The sequence below is a fragment of the Scleropages formosus genome, chromosome 13 (genome assembly GCF_900964775.1).
Source record: "Scleropages formosus chromosome 13, fSclFor1.1, whole genome shotgun sequence".
NCBI lineage: Eukaryota > Metazoa > Chordata > Actinopteri > Osteoglossiformes > Osteoglossidae > Scleropages > Scleropages formosus.
In genome coordinates, this window is record NC_041818.1 from 4,611,773 (window position 1) to 4,629,132 (window position 17,360).

The following is a 17,360-nucleotide window of genomic DNA, read 5'->3' on the forward strand; positions in this document are numbered from 1 at the left end:
TAGCTTTTGAACACAGGCATAGGGCAAAGAAACAAATACATCAGACCAGGAAACAGAAGACAGTTGACTACAGACTAGTGTAATACATTATCAATTCTTTCATAAAGTTATAAGTAAGCCTACTGGCCATGGAGAAAAGGAACAAAAGACTCCCAACTGAAAGTTAAGGGAGGAAAAAAAAAACATCTGGGGGTCCAAGTGCCAGTGGCTGCCCACCCCTCCTGCGGATTCTAGATTAAATAATAATTCTAAATCAGATTACAAGTAATAATGGCATTGTTGCTGTATGGTACCTTCCTTTCCCAGTTCAGCAAGGTATGTCAAGGTACAGGGGAGGAAAAAAAAAAAAATTCCTTTTGCCCCCCCCATCCCTCAAGGTCTTTCACTCTGTGTCCATCTATAAATGTATGCTTTTTTCATTGACCCCATTTCCCTCATCCCCATCTAGTGTACACACTTGGCTCTACACGGTGAGGTTTCCAGAGAACTTCTTTGCAGTTTGTAGAAGTGGTTGTTTTTCTGTTTAAACTGCAACAGTCACTTATTGCTCTGCATAGAAGTACATATCCATGTTGGCTGAAACCGCTTATCCCGAGCCTAACCTGGCAGCAGAGGGCGTAAGGGTGGAAAGGGAGGGGGTGCCAGTCCATTACAAGGCACCCTCAGCAGGACTTGAACCCCAGACCCACTAGAGCGCAGGATCTGACCAAACCCATTGCACCACCACACCCCCTTCTGTAGAGCTAATGTCTTTCAAAGTAGAATAAAATAAACATTACCCTACAGACCTTCATCCAGGAATATAGATTGTCCCAGAGTCGAGCTGCCTGACTTTGGACTTTTTGAATTAGTAGTACTTTACCAGCTTTACTTCATCTCTTGTACCTTATTGTTTTTTGGCAGAAATTCTCAACTTTTCAAGGCCATAAACATCTTTAAGAATCTGATAAAAGCTAAGAACCCCTCCCATGAAAAATGTCTATAAATTAATTCTGTAAAAAAAAAACGTTAATTTGTTTCACTGAAAACTGATGAAATAGTTGTTTGTCAAAGGTGGGAAGTTTTGCATTTTATTTTCGCATTATTTTCAAAGCAAGCCTGCATTTTTGAATAATTTTGGATAAGAACGCTTGTTCTGAAGTTCATTGTCTTTTGCTTTTATTAGCCTGCTGGTATAAAAGCAGGGCAGCTTATAGCATAGTGGTTGCCTTTCAATCTGAAGATTTGTCGGTTTGAATCTCACATACCTATACTGCTATAGTACCCTTGAGCAAGGTACTTACCCTGCATTGCTCCAGTAAAATTCTCCAGCTGTATAAATGGGTAAATAATGTTTAGCTACTTAAAATTGTAAAAGGTCAAAAGCTATAAATAACTGCAAAACTCTAGCCCTGTGGACCTCCTGCCTTGGTGGGGATGGAGTGCCACTGCTTCCTGTTTCACTTGCCATATCCTTCATTTTCTCCATAGTGAGGGACCGGGTTCGCACCAAGACGGAGCGGGATATCCTGGTGGAGGTGAACCATCCCTTCATTGTGAAGCTCCATTATGGTGAGTCTGACACGTGTTCCCACATTGTATGTGTAGCCCATGGTTTGGGGGCATGAAGGAACTGTGGTTCAACCAGAATCACCGATCTCTATGTGTTTAGTACATGCTTTCCATTCCTGGTCATTTTTTTGGTCTCGTTTTCTATTCAGCTGGCATGTTCCCTTTCTGAATGGCATCTTCAGGGACTGCCTTACTTTTCTATATTCCTTTCTGCCTCACTGCTCTGTTTTAACATTTGGGCTTTGATCATGTGAACGCAGATGAACTTGGATCCAGTTTGTAATCACTGGGTTTTGTTGAGGAACCCCTGTGGTTGTAGAAGTGATGTCCTACTTGGGTTTTGCTTTTCTGCAATTCTTGTCTCTGTCTGCTGCAGCCTTTCAGACAGAAGGGAAGCTCTACTTAATCCTGGATTTCCTCAAGGGTGGAGATGTCTTTACTCGTTTGTCCAAAGAGGTAAGGTGGCCTTTCGTTTTTGTTTATTGTGATTTACTACTTGTCCTTTTGCCATCTTTCATTGTGCGTAGTCAGTGTTAAAGGAAACACTGCTGGTTTTACTCATTCCCTGAGCAAAGTGACAGTAATATGAAGAGTCTTGGCTACTCTGTTCTGTGGAATCAGATGCCCATTTATGGTTGGTGTAGATGCTCACCGTGTGTAATAGTGTGTGTTTTCACTCCCTTTATGATTACTGACTCAGTCTTGTAGATAAAATGCACCTATTTTCTGCATATCTTAAGTCCTGAATGTGAAATATGTGCTATGCAAACAGAACTTCAGAGATGCAGTCTCCCCCGTAATTACCCTGTAAATGACTTTTGTCCTTTTTAAGGTCATATGTATGCCTGTCCTTGCATGAATAAAAATCTGATTTTACCTTTTTAATGATGTTATGACTGTTGATGACTTTTGATGGTGATGATGTCTTTGTTTGTGTGTGAACAGAGATCAGAGGGTAAATCTGTCCAGTTCTTATTAGGTTATGTTTACAGAGGAGGATGTGAAATTCTACCTTGCAGAGCTGGCCCTTGCCTTGGACCACCTTCACAACCTAGGCATTGTTTACAGAGACCTGAAGCCTGAAAAGTAAAGTATCTCATTTCCCCACCCCGCCCCTTCCCCCTTAACTTCCGCGGTGCTGCGACGTGTGTCCAACAGTGTCCCTGACCGTGGCAGTGCAGCAGATGCAGTTTGTCTAATTACATGTCACATTTGTACAGTATTCAGTTTCAGCATTTTGTCTTCATACCTTTCACAAGTAATATGACTGAAGTTTAATTTATATTTTAACATATTAATATTCTGAAATGTGATCAACTGTTAAGTGATGTGTTGATTTTGTAATCATGTCCAGTAGCAGTTAGTAGTGCTCTTCTGTATAGCACCCAAAGCTTGTTTCAACTACTGCTGCTCTACTGTGACTCTGTGGAAATATATTTGTGTATTTGTATTGGAGAATGTGATCTTAATTTTCAGCATTTTGCTTGATGAAGCTGGACATATCAAGTTAACAGGTATTTACTCTTCACCCTTAGATTTTTTTCTCTCTTCTTGGCGTTTGTTGCTGTCGTTGTTCTTTCCCATTGTTATGTCTGCATGGTAAACTAATAGTGTATAATATCTTTTGCTTGAATCACTGTGGAAAACTTGGTACAGGTTTTCCTCTTAACTTGATGCATTGTGTATGATGACTAAGTACCAAATTTGTTTTTATTCCTGCTTCACAATCACTAAATTCGTACCTTTTCCCATGGTTAATATGTGTAATACCGCTGTTTGTAGAACAGTAACTCAATACTTGCACTAATGTTACCAAGATTTTACTGTATTGAAACAAGATCTAATATGGAGTAGAATATTAGTTGTGGTTCTGACTGTAATAAATTGAGTTTCTTGTTTGGCTCAGCTTTGTGCAGAGTTCTGGAGTAGTCTTGCTTATTGCATAAATAAGATGACTAGAAATAAGGAGTATGTGCTTTTATTTTACCATGCTTTATTTTTTTAAAGAACACTTTAATGTAAGTGCAGGTGTGAAAGAATGCATGCTGAGTGTGAAATGAGGAATACGTGTAGGATCACTGTCGGGTTCTAGTTGCACTGTGAGCACTCAAACACATAATGAGTAGTGTCCACCCACCCCACAATACAGCTGCTTTTTAAAGTGTCTCTCTAGATGTTGTTGGTTAAGTAAGTTGGTAAGTCTGTCCAATAAAGTTTTATTTCTGTGCAGACTTCGGGCTCAGTAAAGAATCGGTGGACCAGGATAAGAAAGCCTACTCTTTCTGTGGTACTGTGGAGTACATGGCCCCTGAGGTGGTCAACAGAAGGGGACACACCCAGAGTGCTGACTGGTGGTCCTTGGGGGTGCTTATGGTATGTCCCTCGGGAAACTAAAATTGTATTCTTGGGGGTTTTTGGAGAGTACAAGGGCAACTGTGGAAACCTGTTCTCATGTCTCTGGTCCAGTTTGAGATGCTCACAGGAACGCTGCCGTTTCAAGGCAAAGACCGGAACGAGACCATGAACATGATCCTGAAGTACGTACCACTGTTTCTCCAGACTCAGCAGGTCCAAACAACATGGAGCACACACTCGGCCATTGTTTTTCCAAGGCAAGATAGGAATCGGACTGGGAACATGTCACTGCTGTGTGTAGTATATCTTTAAATATATGGAAGTAGTGGGTCTGTGTTACAAGGTTAGGGTTATTGTTATCCATTATTACACTTTTATAGCTTGTATAGATGGCAAAGTGAAAGTGGCCAGATGACGAATGTTGAACATTTTTTTTTTTTTTTTGTTCCAAGTTAATAAAAGATAATTAAGTAAAAGTCATGTAACACCAGACTGACCCTGGTGTTCCCTGCCTCACACATTGTGTTTCCAGTATAGGCTATGAAACGTAATGGCCCTGCATAGGGCAATTGATGAAAGTGGCATAAATAAGTTTTACAGGTTTTCAATTTGTTATAGTCTTAGCTGAGTTTTTTTTACAAAATATAACCTGTGAATAAATCGATTGTCTATATTGAACTTTTATCTGTTGGGACATAATGGATGGATCCACAAACAAATCAGTTGGCAAATTTCCAATCCCAGTTGTGTTTAAGTTGAGACCCCAGTGTACAGTTTACTTGTTATGAACCGTATTCAGAATTCAAGTGCAAAAAATACTCTTGATGTACACACAGCTCTCCCACTTTAATGGACCCTGTTTTGTAAACATGTCCTGTTGTGGCACTTGAAGAATTTATAGAATTTTTTTACCTTCATTTAGAATCTCACTGTCTAGTTTAGTTTAGTTTCCGTTTAAAGTGAAACCTACCCTGTGTACCAAGAAAAAGTTCAATTTATGTGATGTTGCCATATGTATTAATCAGTGTGGTGCACCCCCTTTCCCCAGGGCTAAGCTGGGGATGCCGCAGTTCCTGAGCGTGGAAGCTCAGAGCCTCCTAAGACTGCTGTTCAAACGGAATCCAGCTAATCGCTTAGGTATGCTGCCTCTACTGCTCTGTCCTTGTATGGTGAACTGCGGAGTGGCATCGCACAGGTCTTCGCTGCAACACAGTTTGTGTGCAGAGCTGTTCAGGTGGCTGCCATCTACACAGTCATGCTGCACAGCTCGTCACACACTTTGAGGATTTTCAGAACCAAATTTGTTAACTAGAAGGGTATAAGTATTATTCAGTTTCTGCTGTTTGCAACTTAGTGGTAAGAGTGACTTTCGAGTTACAGACGATTCAAATTACAAACGGATGTCTAGTCCCGGTTGTGTAAGTGTAGGACCCAGCACACATTCTTTGTGTAACCTTAAACTTCATGGTGGTCTAGCAGAGATGTCACTATGGTCCCCCCACTACCTCCCCTCCCCCAGGAGCAGGCCCTGACGGTGTGGAGGAGATCAAAAGACACACCTTCTTCTCCACCATAGACTGGAATGTAAGTGTGAAATGAGAAGAATATTGGGAAGCCACCCATCTACCCCCAGTGAAAAAGGCCCTATTTTGTGCCCACTTCCTCACACCCCTAGCTGTGAAGTAAGACCGATGCATGGGGCAAACTTCATGGTAAGAGTACCACAAGCGCTAAGAGGTGATAGGATAAAAGCCTGGATTATCCAGTGGCCTCTGGCCCTTCTCCTCTCCAACCTGGCTGCAGGCCCACTCTGACCGTGCAGTGCTAATGGGCCCCACAGGAGGCGCTTAGGAGTCTGTGTCGCTCAATGGAGCATGATGTGGAGCGGGGGCTGCTCCTGCCGTGTGGACAAGGTTAATCCATGTGTTACCCTGCTCTGCAGCCTTGCAAACATCACGCTCCTACTTCGCTGCCTGTAGCACACGTGAGGTCTGGGCGTGGCTCCAGGGGCAACAGCTCTGTGTTCCCTGGCCAGCATGACTGTGTGTGTGTGTGTGTGTGTGTGTGTGTGTGTGTGTGTGTGTGTGTGTGTGTGTGTGTGTGTGCGTGCGTGCGCCCACCCGCACGTCTGGGAGCTGCTATTCTTCTTTGTGTACTCCTTCCCGCTTTGCCAATCTTGCTCTGCTCATCTACAGAAACTGTACAGAAGAGAAGTTCAACCCCCATTCAAACCGGCATCAGGAAAAGCAGATGATACGTTCTGCTTTGACCCAGAATTCACTGCAAAAACTCCTAAAGGTGGGGCAAATGGCGAATTTGGATGTTTTTCTTCAAAAAAAGTTAGACTTTTCGTTTAAAACCTCTGTATTAGAGTATACAGAGCTGTTGGTGGGGTATTGTTGATACCACGTGTCTAGCCGGGCTGGTATTCTAACCCTGTCCCTGTGTGTGCCACCAGACTCCCCGGGTGTCCCGCCAAGTGCCAATGCTCATCAGCTCTTCAAAGGCTTCAGCTTTGTAGCACCTGCCCCGCTGGATGAGAGCAAAGGCCCCCCTGCCAGCGTCCTTCCCACTGTCCAGGTTAGTCACTTTAGCCCACCAGACCTTGTCGCCTACTCTTTTTTGGGTGCTCCTCCACCACACTGCCTCAGTGTATGTGTGTTTGAGGAATACACTGGCTCCTTGTGTTATGACCATTTGTGTTACAGATTTTCAAAGATAGAAATTTACCTTTTAATTTCTTTGTAATTGCATTTTCTTTGCTTTTCTATTTTCTGAAACTTCTGTCTCTTATGGAGCGACAGTGAGCTGTGTTTCCATGTCCAGCTGCCAGTTTGCAGCTAAACATTTACATTTATTTGACACTTTTGTCCAAAGCAGCTTCCACTGAGCTCTGTGTAGTGTTATCAGCCCACACACCTTTATTCACCAAGGTGACTTATACTGCTAGATACACTACTTACAGTGGGTCAGTCATCCATACAGCAGTGGAACACACACTCTGGAGGAACCTGAACAGCATGTCTCTGGAGGGAAACTGGAGCACCCGGAGAAAACCCACACAGATATGGAGAGAACATGTAAACTCCACACAGACTGAGCAGGGATCGAACCTATGGCCTCTCACACCACCCAGGCGCTGTGAGACGACAGCACTACTCGCTATGCCACCCTGCAAATATGAACTCAGATAGGATAGAAACAGGAGTGTGGGGCCATCTTCATTCAGCTCACTTCCAGTGTTTACAGCTCATGTTTGGTATTCCTGACTGTTGGTGATCAATAACAAGAAAATAAGTACTGCATGTTCATGGATCGTGTTAGTCAACAATCGGCATTAAATAACAATTTGTAGAGACATTTTTTCACTCATTTTAAATTAATTTTAATGTAACTCAAAGTTAATACAAGTGAAGAAGTGAACAGTCTACTTAATCTGGCCTTGGTCTCACTACTTGAAAGAGGCCACACCTTCAGAAGGTGGTCTTACCCAGGGGCATGGTATCATAGTACTGTGTCATCATGCTTTCCTGCATCATCCAGCAGATACATGGCACTTCCTCCCAGTTCCTGGACACATATGAGCTCAAGGAGGACATCGGCGTGGGCTCTTACTCTGTCTGCAAGCGTTGCGTCCACAGAGGCACTGGCACGGAGTTCGCTGTCAAGGTGATGCAGTGTTTCCCATCCTGCACGAAGACATGTCCGTGCATTTCTGTTCAGTCTCTGATTGGCCAAGCCTTTGTGTGCATGTAAAATATTTACCTCTCCTTTTCTTAAAGGAAAGACACTAATGGTATTGATGTTAAAAAAAAAAAAAAGATTACACGTAACACTTTTTATGGAAAGATACAGCAAGAAATCATGTTGAGGGGGAAAAAAACAGGATTCGGGTGAGTGTGCATTACATCACAAACCTAATAAATGTATCTTTTTTTTTTTTTATTATAGAACATTCCTTAATTTACGAACTCTGTCAAATTTTGGTATAATGGCTCTTTGATTTTTTTATTCCCAATTTTTGGTTTTTGGAACAAGCTCAATATTACAAAATTTATCCCAATTTCATGGCCATGTGTCCAGAAAAAAATAAAACCGAAAGTTGTGCATTGCCCAAGTAAAGCGTAAGTTGAGTAATTGTCATATCTGCATTCAGGTCTCACCGCCTGTTGGTGTGTTAGGAAAGTGAGGAATGCGAGTGTTGCTTTTAAAGAGTGGGGCATTTTGAGAACGGTATGTCTGCAATATTGGGTATGTTGTTTTATTGAATGATTGCAGAAATAGCAGAGCAATTAGCAGGAAAAGGTAAACTCGTGGTTTTTGGGATGTATGCGCAGTTTAACAACTCCGTGTAGTTTTAAATTGTTATATTAACAATAAACACAATGTGCTTAGTGGATCCCTGCTGTATTTATTGCTCATTGTGCAGAGAACTTGATCAATTTAAAAGAAAGGTGTCTATTACCTATGATCAGTAAGTGTGTAAATGTGTTTTATATTGTGCTGAAATCATGTGTTGATAGTTATATAGTTTTGTTAATGTTACTACAGTTTCCCCCAGTGATATCTGGGGGGTGGGGGTCTTTGGACTGGGAATGCATTATTATTTTTCCCAATTTAAAATAATGAGAAATAGGTTTTTGCTGTTTGGAATTTTGATATCTCCACTGTTTTCAGGAATGGATTAATTTAATAAATCAAGGGATGCCTGTATTTATGCTCGTTGAACACTGTGACACTTATACAAACTTGTAGCGTACTTCTACCAAACATATTTATAAGTCTTTTGGTTTGCCTGAGTAATGTGTGCCAGCAAAATGCATGCTATATTTTAATAAATTGTAATTTATTGTAGCCAGTAGTGTGAATTTCATTGTATGTTGTAGGATGCACTGTTGTATACATTGAATTGATAGTTCTTTAGGAGAATGGTGCCAAACAGGGTAAATGCTGGGCAGTAACAGTCCTTGCTATGTTCTGTGTTTGTTTGAGTGGCCAGCAGAGAGCAGCACAACACCGCAGCGTTTGTTTGCGCTGTCAGTGCCGTAAAGTTTGCTGTGCAAGTCTGTTGAGCCTCTGACTCTTAACTGTTGTTTTTCAGTGTGGTCATATATATTTTTTTATCACAGATAATAGACAAAAGCAAAAGAGACCCATCAGAAGAGACAGAGATCCTTATGCGATATGGTCAGCATCCAAACATAATCACTCTGAAAGATGTAAGTTTACGCTGACATGATCTGCATGCTAGTTACAGAAAAGGATTTAATTTTTGCTCACATTTCCTAACTGGGCTGGTGTGTAAGAGGTTTAATAAGAAACCTATCCCAGGAGCCACTGTAGCTGAACTTTTGATCATAAGTGGTAAATATTGAGTGCTATACAGTATTACTACGACTGGTATTCTCCCACTGTAGAACGTTAATGTACTCGTGATGTATTCTGTGGGCTGCTGTGTGTGTTGTCGGACTGTGCTGTGTGTGAGGGCTGACCAAGCAACCCTTGTGTGTCAGGTGTACGACGAGGGTCGCTACGTGTACCTGGTGACGGAGCTGATGAAGGGAGGTGAGCTGTTGGACAGGATTCTTCGGCAGAAGTGCTTCTCAGAGCGTGAGGCTAGCGCCGTGCTCTACACCATTGCCAAGACCGTGGACTACCTGCACTGCCAGGGGGTGAGGCCAGGGGCACAGTGGGAGGTTTTGCGAAATTTGCCTTAATGAAGCCAGTGGGTCAAAAGATTTATTTCTACACTGTAGGACAACAGGTGTAATGGGCTAAAAAGTGCAGGTGCTGTGGCCAGCAAGGTTAAATCACTTTTCCGCTTGCTTTGTGTGGCCTTTATAATCTTTGTAAATAGTTATTATTCATATTTTTATTGTTTTATTGGGCTGACAGTTTTGTCCAAAGCAACTTTCTGGGAAAGATTCATAGAAAGCAAGGAATTTCTGCAGGATAAGTCAGCTGCTGGCAGTCCAGGATGAGATGCTGTAATTTACACAAAATCAGCCTGGCTCGTGAATAAATAATACATTTAACCATTCATTACATATGTTGTTCTTGTAATCTGGACTTGATTTACAGAAGAGACAAGTTTAGTTCTTTGAATTCCATCCACCCCACTTAGAAATCATTCTCCTAAGTAAAAGTGGGAAAAAAAGTGTGTAAATTAGGATATAAAGCAGCAATGTGTTTGCATGCTGTGGTGCCACTGTTCTCTTGATCCTGAGCCCAACTGTCCACTTCTGCCAGGTGGTGCACCGGGACCTGAAGCCAAGCAACATCCTGTACATGGACGACTCAGGGAACCCTGACTCCATCCGCATCTGTGATTTTGGCTTCGCCAAGCAGCTGCGAGGGGGCAGTGGACTACTGCTCACACCCTGCTACACCGCCAACTTTGTGGCCCCTGAGGTGTGAACCCCATGGGGCCCAGAGTCAGGCTGCAGAGCCACTTTATAGAGAATTGCCATTGGTGTGAAGGCTGCTGATTAGCACATTTTCTTATGTCATGAGAGATACCTATGTGTTCAGTGACCTGCATTGCCTGGGTTTCAGGTGCTCATGCGGCAGGGATATGATGCAGCGTGTGACATCTGGAGTTTGGGAGTGCTGCTCTACACCATGTTGGCAGGGTGAGAGTGCACACACAATATGCAAGATAAACACATGCAGACACAACCTTATTCATATGCACACAAATTAGCAGCAGTGGTGATAAGATTGCACTGCTATTTGGGGTGCCTTATATAGTGTATATATGGGTGACACAGTGGCACAGCGAGTAGTGCTGCTGCGTCACAGCACCTAGGTGGTGCGAGAGGGTGTGAGTTCGATCCCCACTCAGTCTGTGTGAAGTTGGCATGTTCTCCCTCTGTCTGAGTGAGTTTCCTCTAAGTGCGCTGGTTTCTTTTCACAGTTCAAAGACATGTTCAGGATCCCTCATAGTGTGTGAGTGACAGAGTGTGTGTTCCACTGATGTATGGATGAGTGACCCATGGTAAGTAGTGTATCTAGCAGTGTAAGTCACCTTGGTGAATAAGGTGTGGGCTGATAACATTAGAGTTCATTAGAAGTTGCTTTGTAGGAAAGTGTCTGTTAAATGTAAATGTAGTACAGTTTCTAGTATACACATGTGCATTTCATATGGAGGCTTTCATCTCCTCTGATGTCAAAGACAAAAGTTATTTGTAATGTCAATGTGTGTAAAAGTGTGTAGCAGTCTGTATGTTACATCACGGGTTAGAATTACTGAAGGTACCTAGAAGAAATGTTTATCTTCAATCTGATCAGAGGATGTTTTCAGAAACGTGGGAAATCCACATTGAAACAAGATTGCATGCTTTTCCTGACTTGTTTCTTAATGTTTATGCAGATTGATTGCCTGTTCGGAGGAGTAAAGTACATAGCCCCTGTGGGGCTCAAATGCTTTGTTCAGTTAAATGTATACCATTTTCAACAGTGGCAAATGGCTAAGGTTCCCAGTGCTACCCATACTGAATCTGGGATGAAGTGTTAAATGTACCAATTTCTAATTCATTCTCATTTCCTTTCATTCATTTAGCACACACCCTTCTCCAAAGTGATGTACAGCTCAGTGTAAACAAAGTGCATTTCACAGCAGATGGTTAAAAACACCTCATTGTCAGGGTACAGTTTGTTCAATACCACAGTTTTTCAGTGTTTCATGCCTTATGTCAGAGGTGCTGATTGGAGTCTTCCGGTGCTAGGCCTTCATCATTTATTTCCGCAAAATATCAACAATTAATTTAGTAGTGGATAGTAGTTGGTTTGTGCACATCTCTTAGGCTGTATCATTGGTTAAAACATTGGTGCATATAGTGGAAAGAAACAAACTAGCTTTACTTAATAATCACACGTCTGCAACTATGTCTCTCTTTCTCCTAAGATAATGCACAAATTGTATTTCTCTGAGATCTGCGTTGCTAAATGAATAAATGTAAATGTAAAACTGATTTTACACAATTCTAATCTTTCAGTTGAATGTGTGGTGCCACATGAATAACCTCATCGGTATAAATACTCTGATTAGTTTCATCCAAGCAGCACTTAGAGAGCAGTGTGCCATAATTTGCAAGACTGTGTAAAAAGTTTGTTCAGCTGTGCAGGTCATACTTGTTTTCTATTTGCTATATATTGTTGAGCGTCTCATTCACTGACAGAGAATTGTGTGCCTGCCTCCCTGTTTCTTCTGTAGCTATACACCATTTGCCAACGGCCCCACGGACACCCCCGAGGAAATCCTCCAGCGCATCGGCAGCGGCAAATTCTCCCTTAGCGGGGGCAACTGGGATTGTGTGTCTGACACGTCCAAGGTACAGCCCTTCGGTGCCCATGCGCACACACAACAACTTAGGTTTAACAGACTGACAAACCCACAAATGCTTTATGTTCAGGTGTCACAAAGAGATGTACAATACAGGTATACACTCGGGCACACTAGATGTCTTTTCATGTATATAGTACAGTCAAAACTTGTAAGACTAGCTGTGTTGAAGCGCTGCTTTGTTTACAAGCTGTTGCTGCAAGTCACGCAAGTGTCATGCATTGACCTGTCTTGGAACCTGGAGATGTATTACACCAATCCTGCTGTAATCCATTTGAGTGAGGTCCTTACTGTGAAGCGCTCCACTAAAATGCCATTTTAAAATTGTAAGCTAAGCGAGTGGTGAACAGGGAATCTAATACGAACGCAGGACCTGCTGTCCCACATGCTTCACGTGGATCCCCAGCAGCGCTACTCTGCAGAGCAGGTGCTGAAGCACCCATGGGTGGCCTGCCGTGACCAGCTGCCTCACCTCCAGCTCACGCGGCATGATGCGCTGCACCTGGTCAAGGTATGTATTCGAGATGTTGGTTAGCACTCAAACCCATACGCCTGTCTTAGCATTTCAGTTATGAACTGCATTTAGTCTGTGTTTTATTAACTGTTATCACAGGGCGTACCATAGTTTTTTGTCTCTGGTTTTCCGCGGGACAGGTACATTTTACCTGCGTTATCATTTTTGCACCTGTCCAATTTTGGAAAATATCAGAAAGACAAAAATACGGAAATGTCTGGGTTTAAAACATTTTTTTTAATGGGCAGAAATTTAAACATTTATTGTTCAAGTTTATCAGTTATATTTTTTTTGTGATCTGAGGTACAGGCATTCCTCGCTTCGTGAAATTAATCCATTCTTGAAAACTGCGCTCATACCAAAAGCCTGTTTCCAGTTATTTTGAATGGGGAACAATTATTATATTCAGTTACATGCCCATCAACAAATCCCAAACAAATTACCCAGATATCACTAAAACACCTTCACGACTATCGACCCATGATTTCAGCACAACATAAAACATATTTGCACACTTTTTGCTCAGGAATAATTTCCACTTTTCTTTTTAATCAGTTCTCCACAGACTGGTGTCCTGTCCTGGGTATGTCCCCTCCCCCTCCAGCCTTACACCCTGTGTTGCCGGGTTAGGCTCCGACTCCCCGCGACCCTGAATGGGACAAGCGGTTCAGACGTGTCTGTGTGTGTCTGTGTGTGTCTGTGTGTGATGAGTTCTCCACAGCATAAGCCATAAACCAAACAGGGATCCACTGAGCATGTTGCATTTATTGTGAACAACTTTCTAGAACTGCACACTATTACTGAAATGTGCAAACATATCCAAAAAACCATCAGCTGAACTCTTCCTGCTGAATTCTCTGCTGTCTCCACCATCATTCTATTTAAAAAAAACTCACCCAATGTGGTTGAATTTCATACACTTCCCATAATGCCCCACTCTCTTAAAGCAACACTCACATTCTTAACACATTAACGGACAGATCTGGATGCAGATGTGCAAACTACAGTACATTACTGAACTTGCAGTTCAGTCGCATGTTGCACACGCACAGACACACACATTTTCAGAACCGCTTGTCCCATACGGGGTCGCGGGGAACCGGAGCCTACCCGGCAACACAGGGCGGAAGGCCGGAGGGGGAGGGGACACACCCAGGACGGGACGCCAGTCCGTCGCAAGGCATATTTCCAAATTTTTTCAACATGCTTTAGAAAAATTTTGTTACTTTTCTTGTTCCGGTAATTGAAAACTGTGTATCAGAAGCAAAGAGCTGAAATTTTAGATAAAGAGGATATCTGTAAATCGGGGGATGCCCATAACTGATTCTGTGTCATTCAAGTCAGGTCTGTTTGGGCATGTGGGTCATCCTGCTTTCACTGTTCCAGGCTAGGAAATATTCTTTCCAAAAAGATATTTTGTTTTAATTTGTAACATTTTTTCTTTGATCATGCTCCTGTTTTCTGTTGGAGTTGGATTGTCCTGCTGCAAAAAAAAAGGCTGATTATCAAGAGCTTTTTCCCTTTTTCAGCCATAATTTGTGACATTTTGATTATGTACTACTGCTGAGTTTTTCCTTAAAAGAAATTGTCAGCAATAGCAAGATACCAGGCTTGTTTAGCTTCATGTTTGACAAATTTGGGTGCTTTCTGGTGAGACAATGATTTCTAAATGGATCAAATTTAAGACCCTGGTTATAGCCTACAAATGCATCAAGAGAACTGCTCCTAGCTATTTACAAGACTTGATAAACCGCTACATCCCAGCCAGACAGCTTTGCTCGTCTACTTCTGCTCACTTGGTGGTCCTGCACACGAAACGTAAAGCATGGAGGTTCTCAGTTCTGGCTCCGTTGTGGTGGAATGACCTCCCCCTCTCACTCAGAACTGCTGAAACTCTGTCTACATTCAAGAAGGGTCTGAAAACTTACATTTTCCAGACTTACTTCACCCATGATCTCTCAAGCTCTTGTATGGTGTAAATGTTCATGCACCGTAACTTTATGATCATGCCCAGATAAGCCTTTAGACAGCTGCTACTCCTGTGTTGTATGTAAATGTTTATGTACCTATAAAAAAAATTGTAGGAAGGTGATCAGGATTAGTCTATTCTGACTTTTATGCACCTACTTGTGCAATGAACATTGTGAGCATAAAGAGGAAAGGAACAAACTAAGTTTACTTAATCACATGTTTGCAACTATGTCTCTCTTTCTCCTAATGTAATGCCCAAGCTGTATTTTCTCTGAGATGTACATCACTTTGGAGAAAAGCATCTGTGAATGAATAAATGTAAATGTAAACAAAAGTGCAGATGATGCAGTTAGTGATATCAGTTTCTTTGCTATGGTGGACAGGTAGAAAATAAATAATGAAAATATTGGAGTCACCCTACTTGCCTATGACCATTTCACACATTTTGCACACTTCCCGTCCAGGCCAGTTTGAAAACCATCAATATTGAGCCCTGAAACTCTCTGCATGTATGTAATGGTACTTGTTCTCTGTTCCTTCTGCCCCGTGTTTGAAATGCTGTTATGAGTTAGTTATCCAAGTTCCACTGTCTCATGGTGTGTGTTGTGTAGATGCCATGTGGTTCAACTGCGGTTGAACCGTATCTTTTGCTGCCTCCCACAGGGAGCAATGGCTGCTACCTACTCGGCTCTGAACCACAAGCCAGGCAAGCCCATCTTGGAACCCGTAGCTGCTTCCAGTTTGGCGCAGCGTCGGAGCATGAAGAAGCTCACCTCCACCGACTTGTAGGGCACATCGGACTCTGCCCCCTGCTGCTACAGCTTACAGCACCCGCCCCAATTTATTTATTCTCACCTTTTATCATCCCCTCCCAGCACCTTTCGCACTGATATCAGGGAGGCTACCTGTATAATCAGGGCCTGATGGAACTTTCAGTGAATAAATCCTGATAATATATACATGTATGTATGTGGTACTGATGGGACAAGTATCCTCTGTGACGTATATTTATTAATTTTTGGCTGTAGAGACACACTGCACTGCACCGCCCCCTCCCCACTTACTGAGACTGGCCCACTGTGTGTTCCAGACAGTGACATGCCGCTCTGTCCTTTAGCCCCTCCTTTCTGTGTCCATAAAGGAGCATCCCAACATGAAAAGCTGCCCTCAGCATGGCTACGAGTCAGGTAGTGAAGAGCAGCCCCAGCATCTGAGAAGCAGCAAGAGTCTTGCAGTAGAATTCCAGTGTGTGTTGTGGATATTGAGGATGAGGGCTTGTGTGAGCTGACGTCTTGCAGCTGGGAAGTCTCTGCTAGACATTGAACTACAGTTTCATGCTTTTGGTGCCAGCTTTACGCAGGTCTTGTGATTATGTTTGTGTTCAGTGTTGGCCCCAGTTTTCTACTTTCAAATCCCTATCCTGTGGTTTTCTTTTTTTTTTTTTTTTTTTGTCCACATTATTTGCTTTCTTTCTTCCCTATTTCATTCAGTGCTTTAATATCATTTGTCTTAAATCTGATTTTGGTCCAGTTTAAAAGAATCGTGTACAACATATATATAAATATAATGCTAGAGGAAAAAAATAAACTTGCGCAAATTTAGTGTTGTAGGTACACTGTTGCTTCCAAAGGGTGAAAGGTTAGTGAGTAGAGATGAGACCCTGGAGACAACTTCCTGCATCAACATCAAATCTCTTCACAGATATTGTGGAAACTGTATCATATTGTATTTATTTAATTTGATTTTTACAAATATATTTTTGTTCGGAGGTCTGTATATATTGACATTAAAGATCATTATTAACATGCAGCTGTAGTCTTACTGTTTTTCCTTGTGTGTGTGCACGGTTACTTTTTAAAGGAAAATCATTTCATATATTCACTTTAACAGTTAGCAATATGTACTGGTATGCATTTATTCACATGCGCTTGTGGGAGATGGCATATTTTTGTATTCATGTATGTATGTTGCATGTTGAGAAAATCATGGGTTTCTCATCTTCACTGGGTTTTTTTTTTTTTTTTTTTTTAAAATATATAATAACCTCTTGATCTAGAGACGGTAACTATTTTGCACAGTTTTTACTGAGTAACGTATTCTAGAGCACTCGGGGTCTGAAAATTCATGTGAATAAGTGGTATGGATAATGAAGTACTAATTGGACCAAGTCAGGCAGGGCAATTAATTGGACGGAAAAGGAGCCGTGCCCAGTGGCCAGCCCCACCTCTAGCAAACAGTGTGAGACACTCCTACACAGATGCTGGAGCCTTGGATTTATTTGATAAACATTACTGCCATTGCTTTGTGTTTTACCATCCAGCTAATTTGCTATATTTTTCTACCATGCTGCTACAGCGCGCACGCACCGTCCACAAACATCTCCCACCATCTCTTGACTGCAACATATGGGAGTTAGAATTTTTCTTTTGCAGACTGCATCTCCCATTGTAAGGATTTGTTTACGAGTGCGGAGCCCTGCACATCACTTCGTCTCCTTGTTCTTCATAACAATATCCTTAAGGGGGTTATTAAAATTACACAGATTTAAGAACAGGAAGAAATGCACAGCAAGTGTCCAGAATGGTTCCACGCTTCTGTTGTTCATCTTTGTCCTTTCCCATGCGA

The 17,360-nt window shown here is 42.2% G+C and overlaps 1 protein-coding gene across 8 annotated transcripts in view; it reads left to right on the plus strand.

Annotated features, from left to right (window-relative positions):
• The window catches only part of LOC108925442 (ribosomal protein S6 kinase alpha-6-like), a 32,974-nt gene extending 16,430 nt beyond the window's left edge, over window positions 1–16,544 (plus strand). For 3 of the 8 annotated variants that reach the window (XM_018737367.2, XM_018737369.2, XM_018737373.2), the window contains 18 exons: window positions 1,471–1,551; window positions 1,928–2,007; window positions 2,531–2,637; window positions 3,028–3,065; window positions 3,782–3,924; window positions 4,018–4,163; window positions 4,955–5,043; window positions 5,426–5,490; window positions 6,102–6,204; window positions 6,365–6,486; window positions 7,450–7,575; window positions 9,036–9,125; window positions 9,420–9,578; window positions 10,156–10,317; window positions 10,462–10,538; window positions 12,122–12,239; window positions 12,621–12,761; window positions 15,399–16,544. In XM_018737367.2, coding sequence (XP_018592883.1) covers window positions 1,471–1,551; window positions 1,928–2,007; window positions 2,531–2,637; window positions 3,028–3,065; window positions 3,782–3,924; window positions 4,018–4,163; window positions 4,955–5,043; window positions 5,426–5,490; window positions 6,102–6,204; window positions 6,365–6,486; window positions 7,450–7,575; window positions 9,036–9,125; window positions 9,420–9,578; window positions 10,156–10,317; window positions 10,462–10,538; window positions 12,122–12,239; window positions 12,621–12,761; window positions 15,399–15,524 — 1,973 coding nt within the window. In that variant the 3' untranslated portion in view covers window positions 15,525–16,544. The remainder of the gene's footprint in view (window positions 1–1,470; window positions 1,552–1,927; window positions 2,008–2,530; window positions 2,638–3,027; window positions 3,066–3,781; window positions 3,925–4,017; window positions 4,164–4,954; window positions 5,044–5,425; window positions 5,491–6,101; window positions 6,205–6,364; window positions 6,487–7,449; window positions 7,576–9,035; window positions 9,126–9,419; window positions 9,579–10,155; window positions 10,318–10,461; window positions 10,539–12,121; window positions 12,240–12,620; window positions 12,762–15,398) is intronic. The other 5 variants (XM_018737370.2, XM_018737371.2, XM_029257351.1 and 2 more) reach the window with 3 other exon arrangements.
• Window positions 16,545–17,360: the final 816 nt, after the last annotated feature.